The 14,914-nt window shown below is 46.0% G+C and overlaps 1 protein-coding gene across 1 annotated transcript; it reads left to right on the top strand.

Moving 5' to 3' along the window:
• The first annotated feature begins 7,546 nt into the window (after positions 1-7,546).
• vgll2a (vestigial-like family member 2a) lies at positions 7,547-12,068 on the top strand. Its single transcript, XM_088286738.1, has 4 exons — positions 7,547-7,747; positions 9,068-9,332; positions 10,266-10,739; positions 11,762-12,068. The coding sequence occupies exons 1-4, from the start codon at positions 7,655-7,657 to the stop codon at positions 11,803-11,805; spliced, it is 876 nt and encodes a 291-aa protein (XP_088142864.1). The 5' UTR covers positions 7,547-7,654; the 3' UTR covers positions 11,806-12,068.
• The last annotated feature ends 2,846 nt before the right edge of the window (positions 12,069-14,914 follow it).

The raw sequence follows: 14,914 nt of genomic DNA, 5'->3' as shown, positions 1-14,914 counted from the left end.
CGATAACTTGTTGACATTTTCTGAATTGACATTCTGCATGTTCAGTTTTAGTCACTGCAAAGACAAAGTTTTGAAAATGTTGACTAGTTGTGTTTATGGGATTTCAATATCAATCAAAATCAGTGAGTATGTTTTTTTTTTTTTTTCTTCTCCATAATGGCCCAGCCCGAATTATAGTTTTGCGTCTCCTTTGAAGGTAAACATGGTGAACTATTGATCATGACGGTTTGTGCAAAATGTTTATTCTCTACTGTCGGCATTCAACTTGTTGACGTTTGGCTGCGCTTCGTCTCCACTTTGACACAAAGCCAGTGCACGTGTCAAACGTACGCCCGAGTGCGAGCCTTCGTTGTTCAGACGTTCACAAAAGCATTCCGGCGGCGCCATTGACGCGTGAAAGTCTCAACTCGCTGCCGTCCCCGCTGCAAGACCGCCGCAAAGTTCCCGTCGGCCTTGCACTTAATTTTTTAAACAAGCTTCTCGAGTGCGTCTTTTAACAAATTCTTGGCTGCGACTGCCACAAAGCGCCGATGATTATTCAGTAACAAGTGTTTTTATTGGAGTCGTCCCGCGTGTCATAGAAAGATGATTATGAATACATTTCAAAAGAGACAACATTCCCTGCCTGGCCGCCATTGTCGTCCTCGTCCTTGTTGCTGTTTACTGTTCGTTCCGTTTGCAAAAGCTCACCCAGCCTGAAAGCGCCTCTCGAGTTCACTCGTTCCTTCTTTTTCTCATTGACTGCCACAAAAGCTCTGCCTTGGCAAACAGCAGAATGCTGCACACAAGTCACGCCAGAAAAAGATTCCAATCTCACGCGATGCACGTGTACAAGCAAGAAGGCGTCAGACTCCCGTTTTTTTTTTGAAGTAGCCGGTTGCCTTCCACACTCACTCGCCGTACATCAAGAGCAGCCACAAAGACAAATGTTTTTAAACCGTTAAACTCCTTTCAACACAATTCTTCTAGTTTTGAAAAATCCGGCCAAAATCGGAGACTGTTGCACGTCTCCAAATAAGAGGTCAAGCGTGCTTGCTTCATGCCGTTTGTTGGTCACTCTCACTTCAAGTTTCTTCCACAAATCAATTCAACGTTGTCTGTTTGAAACCAAAATATTCATTTTATCGATCCAAAAAGTGATTCAGACATTCTTTTGTAAATTTGTGAAATCTGTTTGACTTGAACAACTGCAACGAGTCATTTAAGTTTAATACAGTGACCCAAACGGGAAATATTATTTTTGCATCTCTAACATGTAGTTTATGTGGAAGCAGAAGAAAGATGCTCAAGAAAGCAGAAGCAGTTGACAGTTGAGTGCGGGCGTGCGGGCAGCACATTGAAGACTGGTGGCAAATGCTGATTTATTATTTTTTTTTGTTTTGGAATTATTCATTTTATTTGATTATTGGTTGTGTATTTATTTGTTACTCAACACATTTTTCCTGGCTTGCTAATTATAATAATTAAATTTTCGTTTTCACTTCATTTGACTCATTTTCAAGCAGAGACAATTAAATGACTGGAAGATTAAAAATGTGAACATTACGACAAGAGTCTCGTTTGCACGCTCGTCGACGCAAAGATTTATTCGTCGAACCTTTTTTTTATCCAGGTTGGGCCAACTCGGCTGCCGACGTCCGTCCACCTGATCTTGCCGCCGTTTGCGTCTTGTCTTCCTTTCTGCCTCTGGCTGACCTTCTATTGTGAGTTGCTTGGAGACTGTTTGCGCGACTCTCCAAAGCAGCATCCCTCGACGAACCCCCCCCAACCGTTTCCCTTTCCCCCCCTCATGCCGGCCCTCCTTTTATTCTGCTCGCATATCAAACACTCGCTCTGTGTCTTGGCGTATTCATTCCCGCTGCGGCTGCTGCACTTTTACCGGCGTCACGGTAACGGGGTAGACGCACACACACACATGCATTTTCATTGCCCCCCCCCCCTCGTTTATCCATACTTGTTTTTGGCCTTGGGATGGGCGCAACTTGGCTCATTGTGCTCCTTCCTACATTTTTATCATCGATCGGTCGCTGCCGTCTTTCTGTTCACGTGACAATCGGCGCAAAAGAAAACGGCCTATCGATTCGCTAGGCCCCGCTCGGAGTGTGCGCCTGCCTGCAATTCATTTCTTCTTTTTCCTTCTTATTTATTAGGTTTTTTTGTAACTATGCTTTTTTTTTCTTTGCCCTAATGCGAGTGGTTTGACTAGTGCTGCACCTGTGTCGCGGTCGCTGAATGCGAGCGACATGTCCGTCTTAACGAGCCAATTTATCCATTGGCGGCGAGGTCCTTGGTGAGTCTCTTTTCATCTAAGCGCCGCCCCGACGAGAGGACGCGCTTGCAGGAGATGATGGTTGGGGAAAGAAAGACATCCTTTCTTGCCGCTTGTCCTCATTAGGCTGCCGGCCGAGCTGACTTTGAGCGAGAGGCGACGCGTCACCCTGGAATGGTCGCTCGACAATGTCGGGCCAGATTGCCACAAACAAACAATTGTCCGCATGGCATTCAAAAGTTCAGGGGTCGCCAATAATTGTTTTTATTGAACAAAAAGAAATGTCTTTGTTGTATTGTGGCGCTGGTGTTGTTTTAAGCGTCGCGAAAAGTAGGAACGTCCCTCGGCCGTGAGCAGGCTAACATCATTTCTGCGCATACGTAGCTAATGAGCCTCCTCTAATGAAGGACCTCCTTCAAGGCGCTTCAAGCGGAATGTCCATCAAATGCTTTTCATCTTCCTCGACTCCCCGGCGACCGAGCGCGTTTCCCGCCGCAAGTGCGCCGTCGAGCGCCCGGGCAACGACGATGCATCCGAGATCGTCATCCGGTGCAGAAAGGCAAACGATCGTTGGTTAATTGGAATGACAATCGAAACGTTCTGACTTTGCGACGGAAACGGGCGACTCGAAAACGAGGGAGACCGCACGGAAAGACTCTAAAATCAGAAAGGAAAGACGGCGGTTGACCCATTGATCGTATTTTCCACATCCATACGTGACGCCTTCGAAGAGGAGGAGGAAGAAGCACAAACTTTGATGTTCCTTCTCCTTTTTTGCAGAAGTTGTGCTGAAGCGAATGCGGTCGACTGTTTTTGTTTTTCTCTGAATTTGTCGAGTCTTTTATTGAAGTCTTTCGAGGATTTTGGAGAATTGTGGAAGAAGGCGGACGGGCCGATCGTTTGTAAAGTCGTGTTTGGCACCAGTTTTGTCGATGCCGACGATCTTTGCAGTTTTCATTCTACTCGGAAATTGCTCAGTTTGAAATGAGAGCAAGTGCTGGGGATCTTCCCAGAAAATCATTTTTCACGAAAATCTTTTTTCTTGACAACATTGAACTTGGATTTCTCTCAATGAAGTCAGTAGAAGTGTTGTTTGTTATGTCCGGATTAGGAATTTTCTAATGAATCCAAACTCTGCGTTTGATGACATCAGTTTGAGTTGAAACTTGAAAGCCGAGACGGGCGAAGAATGTCTCGGGACAATCGAGCTCATCCGCAGCCGAGTGTGGCGAGTGGATTCCGAGTCAGGCGTCAAGACGTGCCGCAAATTCCTCGACGTGCCGCCCGCCTGCTTGTCATTCCTCCTCGGCAGGATGTTGACTTTTTAATTGAGAGGATGCCGCCAGGTTGAAGGTATCCGGGACACCCCGCTTCCGGGATCCTTTGAGGACACTCTTTGGAAGTCGTCATGCCGAACAAGGAAAAGACGAAAGGGGGAGCAAAAAGCAAGGCGAAAAGCGGGCCAAAGGAGAAGAACGAGGCGACGGAGACTCAAAGATGCCGAAAGAAGGTCACCCTCTGGGACCCTTCCGGTCCTTTTGCTCTCCTTCCACCTCCCTCAGTCCTCTTTGGTGGCGCAAGGTCGGCACCTTTCGGCTTCCTTTGGCTTTCTTGTCTTCGTAGGTTCCCTTCGGCTCCTTTCGGTGTCCTTCGATTTCCCTCGGTCAACTTCTTTTTTTATTGTATTATTGTTGTATTGCACTGGAGAGGGGAGCTCTCTAATCTCGTTGCACACTTGAGTACAATGACAATAAAGGGATTTCTAATTTCTTTTGTCCCCTTTCGCCGTCTTTGGTCTCGTGCACTTTTCTTTTGTCGCTGTAGGCCCGGTCGTCCCCGAATGTTGTCTTTTTGCTTCTCTTCATCTCCTTTGGTGTCTCTTTTGATATCCTTTGAAGCCGTTTGTCCCCCCCCCCCCCCCCTCGCCATTTGAACGTGTGGACGTGGTCCCGACCCTGGCCTTCCCGGACAACCCAGGCCCAGTCCAGGATGAGGATGGTTCCGGAATAACGTTTTGCTGATTCTACTGCCGTTTTATTTTGTGAGAGCCAAACCCAATTTTCTTGTCTGTGCCCATACAATGATGAGAAAGTCCGTCCATTCGCTTCAATCTGGAGGGCAAAGAAAAAGATGCAAAGAGCTCCAATTGGAAGAAAAACCGACAAAAAGGGAGCACAAAAGGTTAGCTGGGCTCTTTTTTTTTTTCGAAGCGTGTTCAAAACGAGCGTGCCGTCATTTAATTAAAACAAAAATGGCTTTGAGGCTTTATAATCCCGACACTTGCGAAGCTCACAAAGCGTCAACTTTTCACTTGGCGGCTTGAGAAAAGGAAGGTCAAAGTCAATTGAGGACTTTTTTTTTTGTCACTTTTCACATTTAATTTGGCCTCAGCTCAAGCGTATTATCACGCACAAGGGCAGCGTGCTCAAAGGCGCTTGCAATATCCATTTTGCAATTTTCTTATCAAAGCGCAACATTTCCACCAGAAAAGGATTCAGGGTCTGCTTGGTGGCGCGGCTCACGTTTTGACTCGGACACATGGAGAAAATCCGCCGTTGGAATGCCGCAAATAACAATTAGAATAAAAGCGGGAGCGATACGACGATGCATTTAATTTTTTGAGCAATTAATTTTCATGCAAATTGCGCAAAAGTGAAAATATGAAAATGCTTTGCGGTTTGCTCTTTGGTCTCACACTTGTGACAGTTTTTTTTTCTGGCCCCCTTTCACCCTCTTCAGTCGTCTTTGCCCCCCCAAATCTTACCTGGTTTTGGTCACCCGTTGCCTTTTTGCTGTCCTTTTGTGCACCATGTTCACCTTCAGCCACCACCTCTGGCCCCGCCCCCCTCGCCAGTTCCTCCCAAGTCATCTTTGGTCTCCTTGTGTCTGCATCAGCCCCCCCTTTTTCATCCATCTTGATTTCTCTTTGGCCCCTTTGGGTCGCCCCAGCCGTCCCATTTGGGTCTCTTTTGGCCTCCTTCTCCGGCCTTTGGTGGCCCCCCCATCTTTCTTCACTTGGTTTTCCATTCGGTGCCCCCTTCTACCGTCTTTGGCCCCGTTTGAGCTTCTTTTGCCCCCCTCAGCTAGCAACTTTGTCCCTTTGCTCCCCCCATCAGACCTCTTTGGCCCTCTTCAGTCCCTCTTTATCCCTATTTGGGTGCTGCTGCTCCTGTTGCGGCTGTTGACAGCTCCAGCTGTCTCCTCGCCTGAATGGCCACCACAAATACACACACACAAGTGCGCGGCTTATAATGTGGCAGCATAGTTGAGTACAATTAACGCTTACAAGGAAGTAAGCATGAGTCAATAAAATGTCCTCAATGCTATTCAAGGAGTGTGTTTAATTAGATCTGTTAATGAATATTTGCTGTCGTCGCGCCCGCCTCGTATGCCAAGCGGGCCGAGCGCAAACAAACATGGCGAGAGGCATGCCAGGCATGCTCTCGTCTTAACGAGCCTCGCAAATGACGGCGGCGAGTGCGTCCGCTATGCCGCTCGGAATCTCGACAATCCTCGCCCGCTCGCACCCGCCGCCTTCCTGTTGTAAACGCACTGATTAATGCTGCCAGCCAACATCACTTAGAGGGAAATGAAGATGATAGCCAAGAGCGGCATTTTCCTTTTCTTTTCTTCAAACGTGAAATGTGTCTAAGCCCGGTGCGCCACTTGGACAAAAGTATTGGGACGCCGAGACTGTCAAGCAAAAGGCAGCAATGTTCTTCCCCTTGCAGTCAGAACGTCGTCCGCAACTGATGGGGCCAAAGGAAACCTAAATGGGGCTGTCGGATCCGAAAAGTGGACCGAGGAAAAGCGAAAAAGGGTGTCGAGGGAGACCGACGGGGACAGATGGGTGTGCCAAAAGGAGCCGAAAAGGGGCTGAAGGGATACCGAGCGAGACCAACAGAGGCGGGAAAGAGCAAGAGAAGACTGAAAGGAACCAACGAGGACCAAGAGGAACCAAAAGGCCAAAAGGGGTGGAACGGGCAACGAAGACAGACGAGCGACAAATTACACCCAACAAATACTGAATGCGGTCCAACGAGGACCAAAAGAAAACAACAGCGATGAAATGGGGCTTGAGGGAACTCCCGAACGACATCAATTGGGCGTGAAAATGAAGGAGGCTGAAGAGAAAGCCAAGATGGTGATGATGAGGAAAATTGTCTGAACGTAAACCGCAGTGGACCACGGGAGACTGAAATCTTCCCGTTTGTGTTTATTGTTTGCCGACGCATTTGAAGTGCCAATCTTCGCACCTGAGCGTGCGCGCCGACTCACGCTCACTAATGGCAGCGCGTCCTTGGCAGCGGCGCGCTGATAGGCCTTTGGTAAATGGAGGGTCACGGTCGGGTCTTCGCCTTCACGCGGCTGAACAAAACACACGCACACACACAAAAAAAAAAAGCAAGGATGAGCGCAGCGCGACAACAGTTGCACACACCTGCTCGGGATCTTGACAACGACAATGACGCACAATAAGTAACGTGCCGGGAAGCAAAGAAAGAAGGATGGAAGCTTGGAGGAGGGGCGGAGGAGCCGAGATGCCGCACGGGGGGGGGGGGGCAGCTGACAAGACGGAAGGAAAAGGAATGCGGACTAACCACACCTTTGCTCCTGGGTAGAAAAACAAAAAATTCCCACAATCGTCACGACAGTCAATTGATTGAGCTGTCTGTCGCACTCTGCTCTTAAAATCTTATAATCGGGTCTTTCTAGCTGTCCGACTGTCCCGAAACTCATGCGATCCACCCGTGCATCTGTTAGAAAATCAGATCATGAATAGAATATATATGTGGCGTCGAGTGATTACATTTTTGAACGAATTAATCACCCCAAATTTCCAGGATTCGTTGCGATTGATGACATTTTTCAACTCCTTTTTATTTGTGACGCATTTACTTGATGAACATCAAGTATATGCTTCATATTGCTTTCTTCGTTTCATGAATCCAATCTAAACGGAATCATTTTGACTTTCAAAACCTTTTCAATATCAAAACATTTATTAATTAAGCCCAATTTGGTCCCTGTCAAAGTGCATCTCAGCTGTGCGTCCGTCCGTCCCGCTGCCTGTCTGTCCACGCGTCTGTCGGTGGTCGGTCTGGCTTCCTCCGGCTGACGGTGTAGCGGTGGTCTTTGTGAGGTGGAGCCGGGCCTGTGATTGGAGGGCGGGTCCCGGTTGCAGCGGGGGGGGGGGGTTGGCCCGAGGTCTTGTATGAGGGGGCGAGGTGGGTAGGGGGGGGGGCCGGGCCCGAGGTGGGTGCGAGTGAAGCGTCGCCGCCGCTCAGTTTGCTCAAGGACTCGGCCCCGCGCAGGAAGCAGAAGAAGCGTGGCGGCTTTTTGCTTCAATGCCGCCCGGCGTCCGATGGTGGTGACGCCTCCGTCATGAGCTGCTTGGATGTCATGTACCAGGTGCTTGGAGCGCAGCCCTACTTCAGTCCCTACACGCCCTACCACCACCACCACCACCAGCAGCAGGTAAGCGCAAACGCACGCACGACACAACTTTACTCTCAAAACAAAATCTCTGATTGTAAAACTCGCTCGTCGTCAACAACAAAAATGCAAACAAGCACTTTTTTATTTTCAATCATTTTGTTTTTGTCTTTTGTTGTTTTTAATTAAGTCAGTAGAAAAAAGTACAACAAAACACATTTATGTCCTGTATTCCTAAAATGGATTCAATCTCAGCATCTCTTTTAAATTCAAATTCAGTCTTTGCGTTCATTGCCGATTTGCCACTAAATATAATCCCTAAAGTTTTTATACTTACCTCATTTTATTGATTTGAAGGATTGTTGCTACAGTAAAATATAAAATTGATTTAAAAAAACAAACAGTTTAATAATAACAACTGAGAAATGATGCTCCTTTTCCTGAGAAATAAATTTTTGGAATTATTTCATATTTGCTCGTTAATATTCCGAACGTTCAATTAGCCCGAGCTCATTTTGATCTTTCGTTAAAAAAAAAAAAAAAAAGGTCATTTATTTGCCCTCTCGCTCAATGTTGCTCGCATTCAACTTTTGGAAATTTGGATTTCATTTTGTTTGGTTGCATTTTTAAATATGAACATCATTTTGTGTCGCTCATCAAATTTCATTTTGAATTCCTTGAAAAATGTCTTTCCCTTTTCTTTTCTGCATTTCTCCTGAGGTCCATTGAATCGTCGTCACCGCGCAAGTAATTAAGTCGTGAACTATATTAAAGCAAGCTAAATATGGCAGCCGTCTGAAAGCGCCGCTATATGCTGCTTTTACGTTTTGTGCCAATGAGGTTGAAAAGCAATTACCAACTCTGCATACGTTGCTTAATTGATTGACTCGGCATGCGCGTGTGTGTGTGTGTGTGTGTGTGCGTGCGCCTTACAGGAAGGACACACACACACACACACTTTGATTCAAAAGTCTCATTAATTTGTATAAGATGCTTTGAGATCGAAAGAAGCAGCTGAATAGAAGTCACGGAGAGGTTGTTTATTTTGCATCTATCAACGATAAAATGTATCAATTTTGGTCCGTCCAATTTCTTCGGAATCGTATTCACATCGGCGAGCAGCGTTTCCACACAGAAGCTTGTTTTTCTGGGTTATGATCAACGTATGAATCGTCGTGTCGGGATCGGCTTTTTTACATTGTCGTGTTGCCCTCGTCGACGGCAAGACAAGATGACGTTTAGTGTGCCGCTTCTTGGCCTTCTTTTGTGCGCGACGATTCAATTGTGAATGTTGTCGAATGCAAATTTTCGTATTTGTTGCAAATCCTGTTTTGGACTCTTTGCGTGTTTTTTTTGTGTCAGAAGCTGGCCTTGGAATCCAAAATGCAAGAAGCTCAGAATAGCGGCGGGCGCCCGGGCCCCCTCGGCCCCCCCGGGGGGCCCCTCGCCATCAAGGAGGAAGACAAGGAGCTGCCCCCGGGGGCCGAGTACCTGAGCTCGCGCTGCATCCTCTTCACTTACTTCCACGGCGACATCAGCGCCGTCGTGGACCAACACTTCAGCCGCGCGCTCAGCCACGCCCCCTCGGCCGTGTCGTACCCCCCCAGCAGCCACAAGACCCTCAAAGGTATGTGCGGACTTCATACGGCTGCCCTATTTCAAAGCAAATGCGACCTCACATGCAAAAAAAAAAGATGTTCTCCAAGTTCGCACCATTATGACCAACCAGAGCGTCAAAACATCAAAATGATGCCACCGAGGTTTGATCCCTAAAATGATATTTGAGGATCCTGTCAAGTGATTTCACACATTTGTTTGTCAATGCATCTTTGAAGATAATTGCTGAAAACGTGTGCAAAGATTTGCACATTTGTCCGACTTGCGCTTTGGAGCGCCTCATTGTCCCCGTGATCACCCGCTTCACCGGAAGCAAGCGCATTTCTTTTTGTGGCTCAAATCAAATAGGAGAAAATTGCAAGATGAAGTCAAGCAGTCGCAAACATTTTTGCAGTTGGTGGCACTCATATTTGTGACAGTTGCACACCGCGTAGATTCTGTCCAGATAATTGGTTTCATTTTTCACCATTTTCAAGAATTAGTTTATTGACATTGCTTCGATCTGGGAAACTCGTTAACGTTGCTCGTTTGTGGAGCGTCAAATTTAGACATTTATTTTCACTTTGCAGGAACAAAATAAAAACAAGTACAGACTCTGAAATGTCAAATGAATTGTCAACAATAATGTGAAACAAAAAAAAATATTTTTACCTTCACCCGTTTTTTGATTTATTAAAAAAAAAAAAAAAGCTTACATAGAAAACAATTCACAGTACATATTGCACATTTTTTATGGAAGGGTTGGCAATGTTTTTTTACATCTCCCTCATTATTTGCATTTTTGTTTAAATTGGCTCATTTCCATCTAAATAAATAAAATAAAATAATCATCTCAAACTGTTCACCGTTTCTTCCACAAATGTGATATTTTGCCATCAAGCTTTATTTGATTTTTTTTGGCTGCAACATACACGTTGTCCAATGCTGCTTGTTTTTTTTTCAGATGCCTCGTTCCCGATGAGCCAAAGGAATTTCCCGCCGTCTTTCTGGGGCAGTTCCTACCCGTCTCCCGTCCCGTCGTCGCTGGCGAGCGCTCTCTCGGCCCCCCACTCGGACCTGGCCTTTGGCGCGGGGGACCCGTACGCCCCGTCGTCCCTCCACGGCCACCTGCACCAGCACGGCCCCGACGCCTGGCACCCGTCCCACCACCACGCCTACTCGCTCGGCGGCGGCATGGGCACGCAGGGCTCGCCGTACCCGCGGCCCGCCGTGCACGAGGTGTACGGCGCGGCGTTCGATCCGCGCTACGGTTCGCTGCTGGTGCCCTCCGTCAGGCCTCACCACCGCCTGGCGGCGGGCGGCGGCCCGATGGCGCCGGCCGCAGGCACGCCCTGTGACCTGGGCGGGAAAGGCGAGGCGTCGGCTTGGAGTGGGACTTTCTCCGGAGTCGGAGAGATTGGCATCAACATGGACGCAGGTGAGAAGCGCACAATTGGAATGGAGTGAGAAATGGTTTGGATTTTGCCAATGCACATTTGGCTCAGCAAGAGGCCGCACTAGGGTGGCCATAAAAAAAAAAAGGGTTGATTTTTGCTTTACCCGTTTCAAATGTGAGGTTTTACCATTCAAGTCTTTATTCACAAAAGGTTGTATTCGACCACAAAAACATGTTTCGACTTACAAGGCTGGATGTTGCAACGACATTTTTCTGAGAAACGTTGGTTTTACGTAAACATTTTGCGATCAAACAACCCAAAAATGTGCATCATAACATTTGATTCATTTTTTTTATTCGGGCAAAGCTCACCAAAATTTGGTGAATTTCTGCTCAAATAATGCACCAAATAATCCAATTGTCGCATTTTGTTCCAAAATATTTGCCATTAAAACACGACTTTTGTTCTCAAAATAACAACATTTGTATTTTGACTTAAGATTGTGCCACTAAAATTTTGGACCAAATTGTATTTCCAAGAAAAACAAGGGAATAGAATCATAAAAAGTATTTTTTTTTTTTTTTTTTTCCTACGAATTGTGTGTCAAGCTCGCTTGTTAGCGGCTCAACTGCAAGTACGCTTTTGTTCACTTTTTCAAATAATCTTCAAGACTACCGTCACCCCGCTGACGGATTAGTTGGATTCATCAAAATGTCTGAAGATTCGGATCGTGCGCATGATTTTCTTGATAATTACTATAATCTTCTTCAAGCCTCAAAATTGGACTTTTTGTTTTGCGCAACTTTCGGCGCGCACTCGTCGACTCGGAATGAAAACAAAATGCGAGCGGCCACGTAACGAAGCAACAACATCGGTGGCGAAAAGCCGAATGAATTGAAGACGGATTCCGCCACCCGCTCGGCTCGTCTTACGCGGCGGCGGCGGCCAGCTGTCGCCGTCGCTTTTGTGTCGCTTGGCTTCACGCGTTCAGCGGCTTCTTTTTTTTTTTTTTCTTTCACTCTTTGATGCCTGCTGTTTGTCTTTTCCGCCGCTGTCCTCTCAGGTCTGCAGATGCAGGACAAGAGCAAGGACTTGTACTGGTTCTAGACGCTTTCTTCCTTCACTCCGCTTCACTGTGACGGGGAAAAAAAAAAAAGCTGAACAGACAAACTGACTGACGCTCTGCTCGCGGCAAACCGTGCTGACCATGGACGCTTGAAATGTCTCAAGCGACTGCAAGGAAGGTGGCACGACGGCGCTGGAGAAAGGGCGACACTCGGACTTGTTGCGACTGAGCGTGAGAAAAGGAGGAGAACTCTTTCAAGCGCTTTCAATCCGACGGCAGCCAACTTCACAGTTGGACTGACCTGCACCTCGTTGCCAGTCGGCACCGCAACTCAACTTGCTCATCTTCTTGGACTAAAAAGAGGAGAGCGTGAAAATATTCCTCGGCAAGTTGATGAGTCGACTTTACTACTCGACGCTTGAAATCGATTTATCGGCCCCATCGGCCGTCCAACAAAATATTTCTCTGTGGTGTAAAACTGAAAAAAAAACAAAAAAACCAATCTACTTTCATCACTTTTGAGTTTCATTTGAGTTGCTCGACTTGACAAAAAGGTGGACCGGACTTTTTGGAATGTGAGCTTCACACTCGCGATTGCTTTGCCAGTGAGGGAGGGGCGGGGGGGGGGGCACTCAGCTATTTGGGGCCACTCGCTGCCCCCATGCAGCTGTCAACGACAACTGCTCGTCAACTTGTTGCGCACACACACGCACACGGTTGCAAATGGTCACACGTGTACATGAAGTTAATAATGGAAAAACATTTACGATGGCAACTTCTGTGAAACACAAGCCATTAATGTGTGTGTGTGTGTGCGCATCCAGTGCAACTGTGACATTGTAAATATTTCAATATATTGCCAAAAGTGATCTGGCGCATTTTCGTCTGTGTTGCTTTATTTGAGAAATAAATGAAGCAATGCTGACTTGTGAGATTTGAATTGAAATGCATGTTAAATTTGATTCCTTAAATTTTGTCTCCGTAGTTGCTTTGAGTCTGACAATTCCGCGTGACGTGTGGACATCATGACAACAGCAAGGCAAAATAAAGAAAATCATGAAGACAAATGGACATGAAACCTTGCACAACCTGCGGAAACCACCGGGGGCAGCGTTGGTATCCGCAGCGAAGAAATCGAAATAAAGGCGTGACGTGTTCCTCAAAATGTAATTTGTCCAAGAAAACATCTCAATTTGATGACAATCGTGTTTTGAAATTGCGGGAAACGTGCTCGTTTTTAGAAGAAACACATTTTTAATTATACCACAAAAATATTTTTTTCGTAAATCAAATCAGCAAGAATAAAAGAGTAGGCTATTTTTTTAAACCAAAAAAAAAATGGTAATTTTACAAAAATAAAATGGCATTTTGTTTTCATTCAGATTTTTATTTTTCAAAAATAAAATCTTTAGAAAATATTGCAGTCTTTAAAAGAAAATAATTTTATGTGAATTTTTAAGTTGTTTTTAGAAAAACATTAAAAGTTTAAAAAAGGGAAAAGTAAAACAAAAAGGAAATCTGTAATTTTCTGAATTTTTTGGGGAGGTCTAAAGTCATCAAAATATTTCCTAATTATATTTAAAAAGAAAAAAAAGTTATTTCATGAGAAAAACACCGACATTAGTTTTATATTTTTCAAGAAATGTTGGGCAAAACAGGAAATGTGTCAATGAGAAAAAGTCTCAATTTGAATTGTAAGCAGTGAACTGGGTGAGATATTTTTTTTTTTCTCAAATGTTGAGTTAAAAAACCCAAAACGTCTCGGTGGCGTTAAAAGCATCTTCCTTGTCCACATGTCATGTCGCCCATGAAAGCGCGACGAAGGTGCGATCGGATTTCGCGCGCTCTCGACCATGTTTTCAGGTCCGACCGAGCGGAACCCACCTGGCAAGATGGACGCCCACCGAACGGCCACGCGCATTCCTCGCATTTGCTCAAACATCATTAGGTATGCGCACACGCCGTTGTCTTCTGGAAAAAAAAAAATCAAAGGAAATGAAAGAATTCATTTCACTTGTTAATGATTTAATGTTTTTTCTGAAGACCAAACTTGGAGTTGCAGCCCAATTTCAGTCGTGTCACTCCAAATGTGCATCTTGCAAGTGATGGTGGACGAGCGGAGTCGCAGGAAGTCGTTGAGCGTAAACAAACAAAACTTTGGGATGGACGAGTAACCTGAGACGAAACCTACCTTGAAGCTCCCCCGCACAGCGACACCGCCCACCCCCAACCGTCTCCCACCTTCGAGACCCTTGGCCCATTTCCTGCCCACAAGTGTCAACAGGTACTGCCGGGCCTCGGGCGCTTTGCTTGCCCGCGTGTGTGAAATGAGTCAAAAGTGGAGGATTTTCCGCGTCTTTTGTTGGAATGTTTTTCGAAGTTAGGCCAAAGGTGAAAGATCCTAGGGTCAGCGCATCGCACAGCAAAAATGCACTGAGGGAGCGCACGAAAATAACCATTATTTCAGCGGGGAAAAAATGACAGATAAAACCAAAAATCCAAACTGAGTCTTGGGACATATATAGTGCGTGAGAGAGAGAGGGAAAAAAAACAGGTGCACATAGTTTGTGTCATTGGAAGCCAGATTGATGGAGAGCCTTACAGCAGCAAGATTCCCTGACAGTCGCGCTCACACAGCCGGACAGCTGGCTACTTTATTCCGTCCTCCGAGTAACTACCACTACTGCTTCTGCTCCTACTTTGTGAAACAACACGCACGCTTTGTGATAATTCCACTTGAGGAGGGGAGCAACTGAGAGAACAAAAGTTCATCGCTGTTCACGAGCTCGCATCTCATTCTTAATTATATTCTTTATTAATATTTGTACATACGCCAGCAAAGCACGTATTGCAAGTATATTCCTGCTCATGAAAATTAGCAGAAAAAAAGACCCTGGTCATGTAGATGTCATGTTTGGCGCACTCTAGTGGTAGAAGTGAGTATGACAGCGCCTCTCTTGACATCCAGCAGCAAAAAAAAAATGGGGCTGCTGAGTTGAACACAAAGTTGCTATTTTGTTGCGTGAATGTCAACAAGTTGCTTCTCAGCGTGACAACGAATCAAAAGACATTTCGATAATTCTCTGCCATCCGATGAAGCCAAATTCAATGAGGTCAACGTCAACTTCAAGCACTGACTGTCCATTTCGT

The sequence above is a fragment of the Idiotropiscis lumnitzeri genome, chromosome 21 (genome assembly GCF_059441095.1).
Source record: "Idiotropiscis lumnitzeri isolate Australia: NSW breed Sydney's pygmy pipehorse chromosome 21, RoL_Ilum_1.0, whole genome shotgun sequence".
Classification (NCBI taxonomy): domain Eukaryota; kingdom Metazoa; phylum Chordata; class Actinopteri; order Syngnathiformes; family Syngnathidae; genus Idiotropiscis; species Idiotropiscis lumnitzeri.
The sequence above is the reverse complement of the archived record's forward strand: the minus strand, read 5'-3'. Positions and strand labels throughout refer to the sequence as shown.

Excerpts from the sequence above, each read along its gene's own strand:
- vgll2a (XM_088286738.1), top strand. The coding sequence starts at position 7,655 with ATGAGCTGCTTGGATGTCATGTACCAGGTGCTTGGAGCGCAGCCCTAC. Across the intron at positions 7,748-9,067 it reads ACCACCACCACCAGCAGCAG|AAGCTGGCCTTGGAATCCAA; the intron begins GTAAGCGCAAAC and ends TTTTTGTGTCAG. Across the intron at positions 10,740-11,761 it reads TGGCATCAACATGGACGCAG|GTCTGCAGATGCAGGACAAG; the intron begins GTGAGAAGCGCA and ends CTGTCCTCTCAG.